This window comes from Salvelinus namaycush, chromosome 25 (assembly GCF_016432855.1).
Source record: "Salvelinus namaycush isolate Seneca chromosome 25, SaNama_1.0, whole genome shotgun sequence".
In the NCBI taxonomy this organism is placed as follows: Eukaryota; Metazoa; Chordata; class Actinopteri; order Salmoniformes; family Salmonidae; genus Salvelinus; species Salvelinus namaycush.
Genome location: NC_052331.1, coordinates 19,943,260 through 19,961,895, shown reverse-complemented (window position 1 = coordinate 19,961,895; position 18,636 = coordinate 19,943,260). Strand labels below are relative to the sequence as shown.

Sequence of the window (18,636 nt, the reverse complement as noted above, 5' to 3'; positions counted from 1 at the left end):
CACAGCCACAAAGGTTACGTAGGCTCATCGATTCCTTAGGGACTACAGTGCTGTGTTTGCCAGTTCACTTCTTCATTAGAGAATTACCCAAGGACCATTATTCATCCAAACGGCTGTGTAACCGCCTATGATAATGCCACTGTCCTCACATCTCATCTCATCCTCCCTCTTTAATCTCACACCCCAGCCCTGAAAGCTATAAAAGAGAGAAGCATCGCTCAGTCAAATGATCTGAAAACATCATATGCTAACTTTGGTTAGTACATTTTATTTTACTCTAATTCCATACATGTACAGTGCATTCAGAAAGTATTCACACACCTTGACTTTTTCCACATTTTGTTGTGTTACAGCCTGAATTCAAAATGCATCCTGTTTGCAGTAAGGCACTAAAGTAAAACTGCAAGAAATGTGTCAAAGAAATTAACTTTAAGTCCTAAATACAAAGCGATATGTTTGGGGCAAATCCAACACAACTCACCACTGAGTACCACTCTCCATATTGTATATTCAAACATAATGGTGGTTGCATCATGTTATCGGTACGCTTGTAATCGTTAAGGACTGGGGAGTTTTTCCAGGATAAAAAATAAATGGAGAGAATGGAGGAAAACCTGGTTCAGTCTGCTTTCCACCAGACACTAGGAGATTAATTCACCTTTCAGCAGGACAATATCCTAAAACACAAGGTCAAATTTACACTGGAGGTGCTTACCAAGACGACAGTGAATGTTCCTGAGTGGCCAAGTTACAGATTTGACTTAAATATGCTTGTAAATCTATGGCAAGACCTGAAAATGGTTGTCTAGCAATGATCAACAACCAATTTGACAGAGCTAGAATAATTTTGAAAAGTGGCAAATGATGGCAAATTTTGCACAAACCAGTTGTGGAAAGCTCTTAGAGACTTACTCTAACATGTATTGACTCAGGGGGTTAAATACTCATCTAATTAAGATATATAGTACTAGTGGGTTTTTTTTCATTAGATTTTTTACAAAATGTTCGAATTGTTCTTCCACTTTGACATAAGAGTATTTTGTGTAGATCGTTGACAAATAAATTCAATAAAATCCATTTTAATCCCACTTTGTAACACAACAAAATGTGGAAAAAGTCAAGGGGTGTGAATACTTTCTGAAGGCACTGTATATTTATCTTTTTATCTATTTGTAAGTGTTGGTACTGTAGTTTCTGAAATGTTGTCTATGTGTGTATTCCCATCTCAGCACTCTCAGTGCTTTGAAGCAGAAAAGAGCGGTTTGCATAACACTTCACATGAGTTACATATCTGGGATCCAAATGGACTGATTCACAGTGATGAGCTTCATCCTCTCAGGAACAAACGACTGACTGATCAAACAATCTGCTGATGTACAACCGAACCGGCCAAGTCAACGAGCTCTCTCTATCTCTCTTTCACACAGCACTGGGATTGCAGACTGGCATGTCTATAGCATGCATTCTAGAGTAGTGAAGTGTGAAGAGTAGTCAACTCCCTAAGCTGGCCTTCCAACAGCCTTCCTTTACTGAGGACTAAAATGGTATCTTTTAACTTTAAACGCCACTCATTTTGTAAGAGCGCATGCTACTGTAGTCATTTTCTCAAGGTCTCCCTCATGTCATCTCTAAAAATCATACGGCAAAACGTTCCAGGTTGGCAGTGGAGTTGAGGCTCAGGTTGAATCCCCTCAGTAGTGTAAAATATGGCGACTCACTGGATTGAAACTAACTCCTAGGGTTGCAGACAGCTCGTCATTCAGGGCTTTGTTCAAAAGCAGCCAGGTGAACTTATCTGTCGGCTCCATAGCTGGGAACATTTGCACCAGAATACAGAATGCCATTCTTGAACCGATCAAACAACCCCCCCCCCCCCCAAATTAAATAGTCATAAATGATGTATTCTAAATGCATGGTTGGGCATTGTAATTAAAGACCATGGGAATGGGGTAGACATTTTAACTGAGTATGTTGTTGACTACTGTCTTGGGCCCAAATGATATTTCCTAAGACTTAAGGCTTGTACAATAGAGTGAACACAACAGACACGTCAAAACTGTAAGCAACCGCGGCTGCCTTCCACCACAGAGAAATGACACAGAGGGAAAGGAAACATATTATTGATGACTCATGCAATCACTCAAATAAACAGACAGATGGGGCCTTTCAGATTGGAAGACACACACAGTCATTCAATGTGCATAACTTCATTCTTTGGCAAAAGGTGATATCAGATGTAAAAACACAGTGTAGTTCTATTGTCGATGAGACACAATGATGTAAAATCATCCAACAAACATTATCGAAAACATTTATGATTATTTTGGTTCAGCGTCACAATACAGAAAAACTATATAATCTGACAGACCTTTACAATATGACAGATGTAACAGAGCTGACCGATCCATTCCAATACTAATGAGTTCCATCGTAGAAATATGTTAGTATCTGTAATTAACCATGTGTTAACTTGGCCACAATATCAGATGATGACTGGTTGTGCAGAATTGATAGACAAGACTGAAGAGCAGCTAACGGTATAAACATTGTACAAGGGAACAAACACGGTTGAAGTGCGATAGTCCATGTAATTGCCCTCGTTCAATGTTCTAGTTTAGTTTAGCCAGTCAAGTGTGGACAGCGTTTAAACAAACACTTTCATGAGCAACCTGCTTCTCTGCTTCCTTTGTTGCTTTAATCCATCCACAGTCCTCCTGTCTAAACACTATTGGATAGACGCTATCAATGAGCTCCATAGACTAAGCTTTTAAAGGCACGACAAAGTGCTAAGGGTTAAATGCTGTACATGTGTGACAGATGTCAAATGAATGTATGGATATCAAATGTGTTCACCTCCACAACGTGAGCATTGTCTCCGTGCCATAGCTATGGTAAGAATGCATACACACACTGCCAGTTATGGTTCCTGGGTTAATTTATGAGCCATACTTTGCTATCACGCATACCATACAAGACAGTACCATCATACAGTATACTTTGCATGATAGAAGAAGACAGCACTTACATTACAACTACTTAACATACAGTGCATTCGGAAAGTATTCAGACCCCTTGACTTTTTTCACACTTTGTTACATTACAGCCTTGTTCTAAAATGGATTAAATACATCGACACACAATACCACATAACGACAAAGTAAATAAACAGGTTTAGACATGTTTGGAAATGTATAATTTAAAAAAAACAGAAATACCTTATTTATATAAGTATTCAGACCATTTGCTATGAGACTCGAAATTGAGCTCAGGTACATCCTGTTTCTATTGCTCATCCTTGAGATTGGTTGGAGTCCACCTGTGGTAAATTAAATTGATTGGACACGATTTGGAAAGGCCTGTCTATATAAGCTCCCACAGTTGACAGTGCATCTGCAGCATTGAATGTCCCCAAGAACACAGTGGCCTCCATCATTCTTAAATGGAAGAAGTTTGGAACCACCAAGACCACCAAAGACCACCAAAACTGAGCAACCAGGGGAGAAGAACCTTGGTTAGGGAGGTGACCAAGAACCCGATGGTCACTCAAACAGAGCTCCAGAGTTCCTCTGTGGAAATGGGAGAACCTTCCAGAAAGACAACCATCTCTGCAGCACTCCACCAATCAGGCGTTTATGGTAGAGTTGCCAGACGGAAGACACTCCTCAGTAAAAGGCACATGACAGCTCGCTTGGAGTTTGCCAAAATGAACCTAAAGGACTCTCAGACCATGAGAAACAAGATTCTCTGGTCTGATGAAACAAAGATTGAACTCTTTGGCCTGAATGCCAAGTGTCATGTCTGGAGGAAACCAGGCACCACTCATCACCTGGCCAATACCATCCCTACAGTGAAGCATCGTGGTGGCAGCATCATGCTGTGGAGATGTTTTTCAGAGGCAGGGCTGGGAGACTAGTCAGGATTGAGGGAAAGATTAATGGAGCAAAGTACAGAAAGATTCTTGAAACCTGCTCCAGAGCGCTCAGGACCTCAGCCTGGGGCGAAAGTTCACCTTCCAACAGGACAACAACCCCAAGCACACAGCCAAGACAACGCAGGAGTGGCTTTCGGACAAGTCTCTGAATGTCCTTGAGCGGCCCAGCCAGAGCCCGAACTTGAACCCGATCGAGCATCTCTGGAGATACCTGAAAATAGCTGTGCAGCGACGCTCCCCATCCAACCTGACAGAGCTTGAGAGGATCTGCATAGAATAATGGGATAAACTCCCCAAATACAGGTGTGCCAAGCTTGTAGCGTCATACCCAAGAAGACTCAAGGCTGTAATTTGATCGCTGTCAAAGGTACTTCAACAAAGTACTAAGTAAAAGGTCTGAATACTTATGTAATTGTGATATTTCATTTTTTTGTATATACATTTGCAAACATTTATAAAAACCTGTTTTAGAATAAGGCTGTAATGTAACAAAATGTGGAAAAAGTGAAGCGGTCTAAATACTTTTCGAATGCACTGTACTTTGAATCCCACACATCACTGTAGTCTTGGGGATAAGACTGCAACAGGCTTAAACATCGCAGGTTGGCATTTATTGGGATGACTCATACTGGAAGCAGCTCTGCAGGCTAGTGACTAGCTGGCACATCCACAAAGTTTAAAACTAACCCTAACTTTAACCCTAACATTAACCATTAACCTTAAATTAAAACCAATTTTTACGATAGGCTATGTAGCCAATTTTGACTTAGCAGCTGGCCCATCTAGTGGACATCGCTCAGCTCTGCCTCCAGGACAAAATTCATCCCAATAAATGTCAATCTGCCCCCAAAAAATCGCCCATAAAACGTATCATGTGCTTACCAGTCAGTGATTACCAGTCAGTGAATGGGAATCCCATATTGTTTCTACTAGCCTATGTGGGGCATAGATGTCGGTCAGTCACACTACACGATATATCATATATGTACTAAAATGAGTATTAGTTGAGAAAGATTGCATAAAGGGAGAATGATCACATTCTGCAAAAGTGACATTCTAAGCTCCTGGATTCTGCCCTCAATTACTGAACAAGTCTCAGTAAATCTTGGGATGATGAAGCACATTTCGAAAACGATGAGTGAAAAATGATGATGAAGGATGTAAAACGAAGAAGAAAATGGATGATCATTGGACAATACTGTCACTATCCTACAAACACAATCAGCAAGTACCCGTAGCCTACCCAAAAAGCTTCTAACTGCTGTCAGAAAACCCTTATAGCTTAATTCACTAAAGAGTAACAAATGTCACAATGTCACATCTTTACCATCAAATACTAGATAAGCCTGAAAAGTAAACTTGAGAAACTTGAAGCCAAATAGATACATACGCCTAATGTATACTGTGTATTTGTGAGAATGAAATATAATATGTTGGACATGGACCCCTAGTGCAACCTTTACCTGAGCTCAATTGGAAGCAAAGTTAATAACACAGCTATTAATCTCTCAGTGAAGTAGCTACTTTAAGTAGTTGGGAATCAGAAGACAATGCAATGGAAAATATAATTGAACTATTCTCATTCATGCTCTTTCATTGGTAAGGAGATGTGCCTGGCATTTTGTGTAGTAGACATGAAAGACAGATTCAGTGAATAAGTGATAGAAATACGTAAATAAATGCTGGATTACTTTGTCATTCTTTGCTCGGCTTGATTTTGATTCCAGACAAGGAATTCAGGGTCGTACCTATCAGGAGACAGGCAGAAAGAAAAAAAAGGTAGGTGGGTGTCTCGCACAAAGGAGCTTGACAAGAATAAAATAATACTCATTTGACTGTCTTTCTTCCTCAACACTTTTCATATTACACACTTACACTGGATTCAGAACATGCACTAGATGATTTGATTGTGGTCGATGGGAGTCCATTAAGGAAGGGGTCTTACAAAAACCAAGAAATGCGAGGATCAATAGCAGAGGTGCATAAAGATGGCAGCCCCATGCACATTCCACACATTCCTTGTATTGCTAAATCCGCCTTATTGTACATTTCTCTTTGTTACTCTATTTTTTGTATAGTCATTAGCACAGCATACATGATCCCAATGTTAGCTTCCATCTGCCGGCAATTTGAAAAAACGAAAAAGTAGATTGTGCTGATTTATTGGCACATTGAATGATGTCACACGCTGTAGTTTAAAATTATTATTATTATTTTAGCGGATAATGCTAAAATAATGATGTCATTTCTTAATTTTGACATCTTCATGCACGTTCACCATTGTCTATCAGCTAGACCAATTAAGGATTGTTCAGTCATCAGAACCATTATCATGGTTTGTGGAGAGACCCGTTCTAGCAATCGTATTATTGTCTTACTTACATCTGGATAGAGTTTTTAAGAATAAGCTTTCCTATGGTTTAAGATTCTCTGCTAAATAGTGACATTGATTATACCCTGCAAACAACCATTGACTATTCGGAAAGTTGTAGCCCTTTCCTGCAGTCACAAGACCAAATCACCATCTCGTGGACTCATGGGTGGAATGTTACTCATATTTTTTATAATTTCAGAATTAATAAATTATAATTTTTGTATTATTATTTTTTTATCCGGTGTTTCTATGTCAAACGGTTTTGTTATATTTCAGTCTTCTGTGATGTATATAAAGTGTAATATTGGGATGCAAACTCAAAATTGAATACATTTCAACACTACACTGAGTATACAAAACATTAAGGATACCTGCTCTTTCCATGACGTAGACTGACCAGGTGAATCCAGATGAAAGCCATGATCCCTTTTTGGATGTTACTTGTTAAATCCACTTCAATCAGTTTAGGGATTTTTAAGCGATGAGACAATTGAGACATGGATTGTGTATGTGTGCCATTCAGAGGGTGAATGGGCAAGACAAAAGATTGAAGTGCATTTGAACGAGGTAAAGGAGCACCGGTTTGCCAGGCGCACCGGTTTGTGTCAAGAACTGCAACGCTGCTGGGTTTTTCATGCTCAACAGTTTCCAGTGTGCATCAAGAATGGTCCACCACCCAAAGGACATCCAGCCAACTTGACACAACTGTGGGAAGCATTGGAGTCAACATGGGCCAGCATCCCTGTTGAACACTTTCGACACGATGTAGAGTCCCTGCCCTCAATTTCAAGGAAGGTGTTCCTAATGTTTGGTATACTCAGTGTATATCTGACATGGTACAGGCGTCTTGTTTTTTTAAGCTCATAACCATGTGTGTGAGGTGCATACTATCGTTTCCAAGTATATTTGTTTAAGACAACCAAGAAACACTCTGTGTGACCCTGATTTAGCCCACTGCAGTAAAAGGTTTTAACTTACAGATACATGCAACTGCCAAAATAAAGGAGTAAATGAGGGATACAATGTACTGTATATTGAAAACAGGTACTTCCACACAAGTGTGGTTCCTGAGTTAATTAAGCAATTAACATCCCATCATGCTTAAGGTCTTAAATAAAAATGCCCAGTTGCCCATTATTTTGGCTACCATGAAAGAGGGGTCTCAAAGGACCATGGGGGTTTTAAGAGTGTGTAGGTGTGTGTGTGTGTGTGTGTGTGTGTGTGTGTGTGTGTGTGTGTGTGTGTGTGTGTGTGTGTGTGTGTGTGTGTGTGTGTGTGTGTGTGTGTGTGTGTGTGTGTGTCTCAGTCACCAGATCTCAACCCAGTTGAACACTTATGGGAGATACTAGAGCAGCGCCTGAGACAGCGTTTTCCACCAACATCAACAAAACACCAAATTATGGAATTTCTCATTGAATAATGGTGCCACATCCCTCCAATAAAGTTCTAGTCACTTGTAGAATGTATGCCATGGCGCATTGTAGCTCTTCTGGGGGTTCGTGGTGCCCCAACGCCCTATTAAGACCCTATATAGGTGTTTCCTTTATTTTGGCAGTTACCTGTACATAGTCAACCAAATATAACATCCTTAATTGTGGTTAAGTATTTGTTGAGTAAAACGTTGTTTCGCTTGCTGATTTTGAACATTATTCATTAAAACACTTAATCAATTTCTGTAATTTCATTGCTTCGCTATGCACAATACTGGCCTAGTTTTTCCACAATGAATTGAAATGAAGAAAGATTGGAGAACTGTTTTGGTGAGACCCACCCTTTAACAATAATGAATATGAAGTAACCAAATAAAAGAGAAGACCTTCTCATTTGGAGATTACTGTAATTGACTGTGCATGTTGTGAAGTTGGTTGCAGCCAGTCAATGCAACGCATCATCACAAGTAAATCCACTGAAAGAGTGTGCAAATGCCAAATGTAATGCCAGAGCTACAGCAGAAAGGTGCAATGTGGAAAAGGAAATAAACTAAAATAAACAAACAGTACAGGGATGGTGAATGAAGAAAACGGAACAGGATAAATCAGTAATGAAATTGTAGAGAATGCAAACACAGATTTCTGTATTCCTGATTTCTCTGATAACTCTTTAATTAGTGTGTATTCCTAGTGATTCAACATGTTGTTGTTGTTACCGGCATTGACAGTACGGTTTTTATATTTGCTCTAAAGGAATAAACTCCTTGATCAGACCCAAACAAAAGCAACTCCGATAGTACAGCAATACAGCCATACAGCTTATGAATCAAGGCTCTCCCAGTGAAACACTTTATGAGACACACACACGCACGCACACACTCACACGCTCACACAAACGTTTCAACAACACAATGTGAAGGGAGAAGGTAAGGTTTAACACAAGCTTCATGTGCCCTCCAAATAACAGTGGTGGTGTCATTCAAGGCATAGTGGTACCGACAGGACTTCAAATAAAACTGAGGAGATATTGGGAGGCAGTGATGTGTTGTGGACGTGTGCTCCATACTCAGTGGCCTGACTGAAAGAGAAGAGAGGTGTGTTTAAAACTGCAGTGCTATAGCAGCACTTACCTGGGATCCTTCTGGATACTGTCGACAGAAGGTGAGCGGGCCAGTGCGGCCTCTGGGGGAAGGGCGGGGCCAGACTTGCTGTAGGGAGACTCGGTAGACGGGCAGAACTGGAGGGTGCGGTACGGGTTGGCGTAGTCCGCAGCCGAGGCAGTGGCAAAGCTGCTTCTCTGGTATGGCAAAGTGCCTGAGGCGTTCTGGCTGCCTGTACGCTGCAAGGGGGTGGAGTCAACACCAGGGGAAGACGGGGCTACGGCAGGAGGGAAGTAGGGACAGAGCAGAAAGTTCAGGACCTGTTCACAAAACTGGTTTACTGGGTCTAGGCAGAGGAATGAGTAAGAACACACAGTGAGAAGAGAAACAGAACAGCCAACCACCAGAGAAATAAGAGGAGGGGAACAAGAAGGCAAAAGCAAAGTCAAAAAGGATAATTTAATTGAATTAATTTCAATACTTCCCAGCAGCCTCTACTAAGAAACTATAACATAGACAGAAAACCAGAAAAATCAAAAAGAGTCTGGAAAAAACGCAAACGTATGTGTCAGGAAAAAATTATAACTTTCAGGACAGTTATCTTATATGAATTATGACGAATGAATGCACCAAATGTCACTTGTCAAATTAAAGTTAGTGCTTTGTCAAATGAACCCATAATTGACAAAATGGCCATGACAAGAAGTGGGCATTCTGTAGATGACTATTCACTCTTAACACGACCCAACAGATTGATCTCTCTCAGAATATTGAAAGGGCTTTGGTCAGCAGTTCACTCTGAAAGTATTTTTTTTTACAACATTGTGTTTTCATAATCTACCTGAGTGCCATGAACATGACCTTGAACACAGAACACTTTAATTTCCAGACAGTATTATGTTGTTAAAAATCAATGTCAGAAGGATTCATTGGGGACAGTGATGAATAGCTAACGATTTCATATCAAACAAAGTCAGAGGATGGCCTCTGACAACTATGTTTTCTGTCTGTGAAGACTGCTTTTTAAGAAAATCAATGACAGGTACTAGCTGAAAATCATCTATAAGGGCCTACATAAGACACTCCTCTTACATACATTTAATTCAATGCTATTTTGAAGATATAAATATTAGGGAAAAATAGCTTGAGCAAAGCCTTGGGTTGAAACACTATTCCCTCACTTATTGCCATGCATCTTGATGTATCTCTAAAGCACTTGAACTGTGAGTCCAGCCTGAAAGCATGCACTACCGTGCTGCGCTGCACGCATTGGCAGAGATGCTTCTACTGATCATCCTGACCATGTAGGTAGAAGACCGCTATCTATCTCTGAGGAGCACTGCCTGCCTGCCAGCTACAGACAGTGTGAGAGGTGAATAGAGTTACAGTGTAGCAGCTTTTACACGACTCCCTCCTCCCTAAGAGCCATGACCTAGGCTCCACACATTGAAACTTTCCACATGAGCAGCTCGTAGCTGTACTATAGTTGGATAAATGGAATATCAGACCAATTCACATTGGATGAATGTTGTATAAGGGTTGAAAATGTATATAATCACAGAAACAAATGGTGTCCCATCCCATGTTAGTTATGTATTTGATGTTGATGCAATGTTTTTTGGACAACCAAATTAGCAAAAAACAACATTAAACCACTAGATGCGACATTTTGCCCAGACGGTTGCCTGAAGGAGGTGAAAGATGGGGTGACAGGTAGCCTAGAGGTTAGAGCGTTGGGCCAGTAACCGAAAGGTTGCTGGATCGAATCCCCAAACGGACAAGATAAAAATCTGTCATTCTGCCCCTGAACAAGGCAGTTAACCCACTGTTTCCCGGTAGGCTGTCATTGTAAAATAATAATTTGTTCTTAACTGACTTGCCTAGCTAAATAAAGGTGAAAAATAAAATAAAAGATTAGGTTGAGCATGAGCAGAGGATGGATACAGTACTGTACAGAAGGCTGTGAGGATATGAGCCAACAGCCTTCATGCACAATCTGTACCATCTCAACCCATGCTCAATGAAACACCAGAAAGAATCACAGTATTCCCTCAGGTCTTTCATAATTTAGTAGCCTGCAGTCTTTACAAACAGGAAGCATGATTGTAACTCCAATTCCCTAGCCGTTAGGAAACTACAAAGCTTTTCAGATCGTATAGTAGGATTTCATCATATGCAGTGACGTGAGGCGGAATTTCTGTGGAGGGGATACACATGCTCATTAAAGAAAGCATTAGGCTAAATACTGTGGAATGCATTTGACCATGGTGGGTGCCTCCAACTCAGTTTTCAACGCTTGAGTTTAAATTCTGCGGGAATAATTTAGATTTATTTCTATCTAATATCTAATTATCTAATGTTATGTGATTGTGATTGCTATCAAGATACTAATCGGATTTGCATAACTGAACTGAAAAATTGAGCTAAACGATCTGATGGAGTGATAAAAACGCTAATGTTGTTTTTAGTCATTAGCGTTATTTGCAGGAAAACCACAGTTTAAAGGCCCACCTAAGTTCCACCTGAATAATAAGCTAAATGTGGGGCATTGACTGTTGAAATACCTGCTTCCTTACCTTTTGGGTTTGCTGTGTTTGCTTAAGTAAATTCTCCCTATCAAGGATTAATCAAGTGCTGACACAGAACTTCAAAGAACCAATCAAATATAAGTATCTACTGAGAACGCATTTGGCTCTTGAACCTCTCATTGAATGATAACCCTCTGAAACCAACAGTGGAATATTAACATTTAGTTGGTCAAAAAAAGTAGGTGAGCCTGACAAAAGCCTAGTCAAATATAAGGGGATGCCCAGCCCAGCACAGCAGGGGCTCTGGACCATCTGACTCACCCTGGTTCTGATTGAGACTCCTGATAGAAGGCTTCTGGTAGACCCTGTCCTCATAGATGGGGTCAATGTGGTGCTCAGGAGACTGGAGAGGTCGCAGCTCTGAGCCCAGGTGACTGTGCTGGCTGCTATAAGAGCCCCTGGATCCTGAACACCACAACAAAAACATAGGAAACATCATTATGTGGTTCCAAACCACAGGAGGCTAGTGGCACCTTAATTGGGGAGGACGGGCTTATAGTAATGGGTGGAACAGAATAAATGGAATGGTATTGAACACATGGTTTCCATAAAACCAGCAGCCTCCGATGTTCCAAACATGGTTAATAATATCTAGTATTATCAAGTCCATTAACTACAGCATTTAGAGTAATTTGAGAAAACATATATAAATAAAAGAATGCTGAGCCCATAGAAAAAACACACATTTTTAGACATGATATATACACTGAGTGTACAAAACACTATGAACACCTGCTCTTTCCATGACATAGACTGGTCACGTGAATCCAGGGGAAAGCTATGATCCCTTATTGATGTCACTTGTTAAATCCACTTCAATCAGTGTAGATGAAGGGGAGGAGACGGGTTAAAGAAGGATTCTTAAGCCTTGAGACAATTGAGACAGTGATTGTGTATGTGTTCCATTCAGAGAGTGAATGGGCAAGACAAAAGATTTAAGTGAATTTGAACGGGGTATGGTAGTAGGTGCCAGGCGCACCAGTTTGTGTCAAGAACTGCAACACTGCTGGGTTTTTCACGCTCAACAGTTTCCCGTGTGTATCAAGAATGGTCCACCAGCCAAAGGACATCCAGCCAACTTGACACAACTGTGGGAAGCGTTGGAGTCAACATGGGCCAGCATCCCTTTGGAACGCTTTCGACACCTTGTAGAGTCCATGCCCCACGAATTTAGTCTTTTCTGAGGGCGTGCAACTCAGTATTAGGAAGGTGTTTTTAATATTTTGTATATAAAGACAGTTTCTCTCTGTCTGAGCCTGTGCACCCACCTGCCAGGCTGCCAGGCCTCCCGAGGGTGGCGTTTGCATACAGCTCGTGGGAGATCTTGTACTGGTCCGAGGAGTGCTGCATGCGCTTGGTGGGGGACAGGGTAGCGTAGTTACCCACGGTAGAGCTGAATTGATGGAGTGGGGATGAGCCCGAGGCGTTGCCTGAAGAGGCCATGTGCAGCGGGGAAGTGGAGGACAGCCCAGCAGACCCAACCACCATGTTTATGGGGGAGCTAGTGCTGTAGGACTTGGCCAGCCGGCTGGGGGACTGCTTGGGCGAGGAGACCCGCTGCAGGGTGGCGTAGCTGGGCATGTCAGAGGCAGAGCCCAGGCGCTGAAGCTTGGTAGGCGAGCCCACGGCCTGCATGGAGTGGGGGGAGCTCACACGTTGGGCAGGCAGGGTGGAGCAAGAGTAGTACATGGAAGGAGTTGGCGGGGTGTCAGGCATGTGGAAGGCGCTGCCATGGCCCTGGGCAAACGACTCTCTGGACTGGGAGGAGTCTACACTGGCAGCCAGCTGGGCCGCACGGCTAGACGTCACCTGGAGAAGCACAGAAATAACCTTAGATCTTACACCTACATCACATGCCATATTGAAATCCAGACTATACAGCAAAGATGCTAAATTATCATTGACCGATGCAATCCAGGAGCCCGTTCCAAATGGCACTCTATTCCTTAGTCCACTACTTTTGACCAGGGCTCTAAGTCTCACCCACCTGGTTGTAACTGTGGACTGCCCCTCCAACCTGGCCACTGCGAGGCAGGGCCTCTAGTGCCTGGTTGCTGAGGTAACCGGCTGGGTAAGAGAGTGAACCATCCTGATTGTTGAGCTGTAGTGCACTCTGGGATAGCAGGCCTTGTCCTGTTTAGGGCAGAGAGAATAGTGGAGCTGAAATATTGCGACAACCTCTTACCCTCTGTCTCTATATCCCCCACACTCTCTTTTACCAGTCTCTCTCCCAGTCTCTCTTCCAGTCTCTCTCCCAGTCTCTCTCCCAGTCTTTCATATGACGTCTGAGGGTTGAATGTTGATGTACTGTAGGGTCTTTAAAATTCAAATACTTTCTCTCTGCTTTCCTCTACACCTACCTTTCTACCGAAATACCTCTCTCTCTCTCAAACCCAGAAATGGAGAGAGTAAGGGCATGCATAATGGATCAGGAGGAACTGGGAGTTACTGAGCACAAGTGATGCAGAATGAGGCCAACAATAAAGGTTAGCCTTCAATTCAAATAGTAACACTTACGTCAGCATTTTATTTTCATAGGCCTATATTTTTATTACATCAGCAATAGGATTCAGTATATTATATTTTGTATAAAAGACACAGTTGAAAGAGTTGTAAATTGAAATAGAATTACTGCACACACAAAAACAAATCAAATGTACTCTACACTACAGTATAGTAGTATACTATTTTCCGCGATATAGCTGTGAGTGCTGTGCGTGTCACTAAGTAAAATGCTGTGAACCTGTTTCCATGTGACCTGTTTCAGTGTGACATGTTTCAGTGTGATCTGTTTCAGTGCACTACACTGCTCACAGGTCTGTAAGACTTCCTCCCTTGACTGCCTTCACACCTTCCTCTGCTTTTACTCTCACATCCATGTTGTTCTGGCAACACCGACCTCATTTTCACATTAGCGTGGAGTCACTGGCAATTTGTGCCCAATAACTGCCTCTGGCACACACACATGTGCACACACACATGTGCACACACACATGTGCACACACACACGTGCACACACACACACACACACACACACACACACACACACACACACACACACACACACACACACACACACACACACACACACACACACACACACACACACACACATGCACACTCTCTGTCACCCAAACACCCACATGAACACGCAAAGACACACAGTCTTTCTCTCTGTCATTAGCATTGAAAATGCTGTCATAAGTGACTCTATTGTTTAACATGTGCTATTCATCTAATAGCGACTGTATGAAAATGACCACGGAAATGTTTCTGCGACCACTTCGGGCTGTTAAGTTATTGAGTATTTCCTAAATACATAATCATGTCAATGGTAGTGAATCTTTGGGAGAGGATTTCAGGAAGGAAAGTGAATATTGCAGGAGCTTTCATAGAAAAGTTCATTTATGGTGTGTGTGGTACAGTCAAGTAGTCTAGCAGACCAGAGGAATATCCCTGGGGTGGTGATCGCTCTGGGTGCCTGAAATATACAGGGAGGGGCTCCTTTATTCATCTAGTTTACGACCTGCATTCTGTATCAAAACATTTCAATATTTCATCAAGATGCTATTTTAGCCTCACTACTCGAGAGGGGAGTAAGATGGGTGTGCTGTGCACATATGTGTGCAAACACAGTCTATGAGACGTGCACATGCACGTACGTACACACACAGACGTGCCAAAACACACACACACACTGGGCATGAACTAGTACTATCTGAAAATGTTCTCCCTTTCTAGCCCCAAAACTCCCTGCACTTTTCAACAGATTGAATATGAACGCGATTGATTTTGCGGTGGCTGATTTGAAACCGTGTTCCTCGTACACGTGTTCTCTGTTATGCCCGAAGGAAGCCGCTGACACCTCGGCGAGACATCATTTCCATATCAAACCCTTGACATATACTGAATCTATCCTGACAGATAATACTCTCTCAGTGGCTCTTAGTGGAAAGATGAAGAGCATTGCTTGGATCAAATGAAGTGAGGGCATTTGGGTTCAAAAGAGAAAGGAAAACAACTGTTTCGAATGCAGAAGGCAGAGGTGATAAGAGACAAACACCTGCGGTATATAGTTCCTGATTGAAACAGTCATTGATGTCATTGATATCACTCTGGGCTCTATAAAAGAGAGACCTATCACCTAGCATTTCTGTATCTGGGCGATTTTGTACAGATAATTCTTGACATTTTCTTGACATTTATTTTGAATATTGATAAGCATAATCAGTTCTAAAAATGTCTAAGTTAAAAAAGTGTTGCGGTCAACTTAGCTTTCATTTGGCACATGTCAAGCTATTTGTCCATTTCTAGTGAATTTGTGAATTTGAAAATATCTTAACTATAGTAAGGATACGATGTAATTCAACTCTGAAATCAAATCACTTTATTCACTATGTTTCTGCTGTTTTAAAAGGTACTAAACAATATACCTAAAAGTAAGTAAAAATAAGAATCTGCACTGCATAACGTAAGGAGCGTCCTTACTGTCGCCTGCGGAGAATTCCTGGGAGTCAAGGATCCCAGATTCCTGGAGTGACCTAATGCAGGAGTCCACCAGCTCCAAGCCGGTCGTCAGTTCCTCCTCTATGTCCTTCTGTCCGTCTGTGGAGACACAGAAATGAATAGAGAAGCAGGATTAGTGTTCAGTTACCTTAAAAAGAGGCTAGTTTACTACAGACACAATCTGACAGCCAGGTGGTAGTGACCATGCTAGATAAGCAAAAAGCTCTTGACTATACACTGAAATGTGTCTCTGCCGTGCCGTACCTTCTCCTTGACTAGCTATTTGTCCTTACCTACAGTAACTGACATACTTGTCCTCTGTCTAGTGTCATCAGTATGGCAAACAGTGCCAAGGGGTTAAGGCCTTACACAAGAGGTTTAAGATCAGGATTAATCTCTTATCTAAGGCTGAGGCTACTGGCAGCAGACACTTAGTCCTCTACCCTATTAGAGTCATGATGATGATTACTGGTGTTTTAACTCAGGGATAATTCTGTTTGTGCAACATTTTTATAATCTCATCCAAAACATCAGTGGAACTTTCCCAGAGTTGATGACTAAGGAGAAGCAGGAGCAGCAGAATTTTGAACATGATTTGCAGTCATAAATCTTTGACCACCGCCGCTTCAATGATCAAATCCTAGACTACCTGTGTTTGATACTTTAGAAGACAAAGGTGTGTTCTGTCGTTCATACTTTGCTCTAAGCCCATCAATATAGTCTCAACTAGATGTGAAAATTTTACACTGGACTGACAAGACAGAACAGCAACAAAGCTGTGTCTATCTGACAAGTGATGACAGCTGTCCACACCTAGGAGCTAGGCATGGTCCACTCCACTCTACTCTAAGATACACCTATCATTTCAAAGTATGCAACTCAACTGAGGTTGTCGCGTGCTCTGTGACATAACACAGAACTACATGCATGGGATGTAAAATGTACGTACCTTGGTTATTCCAGCGAAATTTCTCATCCGCTGAACTGAAAGAAAGAACGAAACAGAGCATGGTCAGAATAGAAACACAGCATCTTCCTCTGCCGTAGCATCTTAATGGCCCAGCCTTGAGCATTACCTGGTGACTGGGACATTTTCATTCAAAAAAAATAATCTCCATGAATTCAGTACACGTCCACATGAACTCACACTAACTGTAATATATGTGTACCTCGCAATGAGAATTCCCTGTTTAGAGACAGAGAGGGAGGATAAGGTTTGGGTGAGATGCCGCTACAGTAACACTTGGCTCTGTCCCCAGTCTGTATGTCCGTGTGGCATCACTAGGTTACAGTACTATAGAGCAGAGATTACTGGAAGTGGGGCTGGCTGTAGGGATCCCTTCCTTCTTTAGTCTGGTCAACATGGTGTATTCTGTCAGAGTAGCCCAGCCAGCCAGTGCAGCACTAAGCCTGAACGGGGTCTCCCTCCAGGGGGGAGGGGAGTGGGGTACACAACACGTGGTCTTGGGAGAAGCTTTCAAAGCCGCCACTGCCCCCCTCTCTCCTCTCCCCCATTGCCGACCACCCATTCCTATTCCTCTTTTCCCCACAGAGGCGCCACCCACCCCTCCCCCGACACACCATAGAAAAAAAACATCTCGGCACTTCATCACAAGGTACTGTGTGCCTCTACTGCCCCTCTTCTCATGGGCCATGGGGCGGGTGACATATATTAACAATGTAGCCATGAAAACAACACCTACAGGAGCTAGGCAAGGTCACACAAGACAAAATTAACACATAACAATAAAATGCAACTCACTGGTGTTTATGGAGACCTTCAGTATTGTCTGTAATGATTCTGCCAGCATTTTGAGGTTACAGACAGGGGTGTTTCATTTTATGTAGGCTACATTTCTAATTCTACATGAGTGGATGCCTTATCTGATTTGTAAAATGGCTCCACACTGAGAAATCAACTGGCTTCCCTCTTATCAGAGCAGAGAAGTAGCACTCACTTCTGTCATCATGAAGTGCTTTGAGAGGCTAGTTAAGGATCATATCACCTCTACTTTACCCGACACCCTAGACCCTAGACCCACTTCAATTTACTTACCGCCCCAACAGAGCCACAGATGATGCAATCGCCATCGCACTGCACACTGCCCTATCCCATCTGGACAAGAGGAATACCTATGTAAGAATGCTGTTCATTGACTATAGCTCAGCATTCAACACCATAGTACCATCCAAGCTCATCATTAAGCTAGGGGGCCCTGGGTCTGAACCTCGCACTGTGCAACAGAGTCCTAGACTTCCTGTAGGGCTGTCCCCAGGTGGTGAAGGTAGGAAACAACACCTAAACTTTGCTGATCCTCAACACAGGGGCCCCACAAGGGTGCGTGCTCAGCCACCTCCTGTACTCCCTGTTCACCCATGACTGCGTGGCTACGCACTTCTCCCACTCAATCATCAAGTTTGCAGACGACACAACAGTAGTACGCCTGATTACCAACAGTGACGAGACAGCCTACAGGGAGGATGTAAGGGCCCTGGTGGAGTGGTGCCAGGAAGATAACCTCTTCCTCAACGTCGGAAAAACTAAGGAGCTGATTGTGGACTTCAGGAAACAGCAGAGGGAGCACGCCCCTATCCACATTGATGAGACCGCAGTGGAGAAGGTGGAAAGCTTCAAGTTCTTGGGCGTGCACATCAATGACAATCTGAAATGGTCGACCCACACAGACAGTGTGGTGAAGAAGGCGCA

The 18,636-nt window shown here is 42.5% G+C and overlaps 1 protein-coding gene across 1 annotated transcript in view; it reads right to left on the bottom strand.

Moving 5' to 3' along the window:
• ctnnd2b (catenin (cadherin-associated protein), delta 2b) overlaps nucleotides 1-18,636 on the bottom strand; it is an 82,779-nt gene that overhangs the window by 37,351 nt on the left and 26,792 nt on the right. The window contains 7 exon segments of the mRNA XM_038963529.1: nucleotides 5,623-5,679; nucleotides 8,866-9,181; nucleotides 11,685-11,828; nucleotides 12,692-13,232; nucleotides 13,411-13,556; nucleotides 15,912-16,028; nucleotides 16,879-16,913. Of these exon segments, the coding sequence (XP_038819457.1) occupies nucleotides 5,623-5,679; nucleotides 8,866-9,181; nucleotides 11,685-11,828; nucleotides 12,692-13,232; nucleotides 13,411-13,556; nucleotides 15,912-16,028; nucleotides 16,879-16,913 (1,356 nt within the window).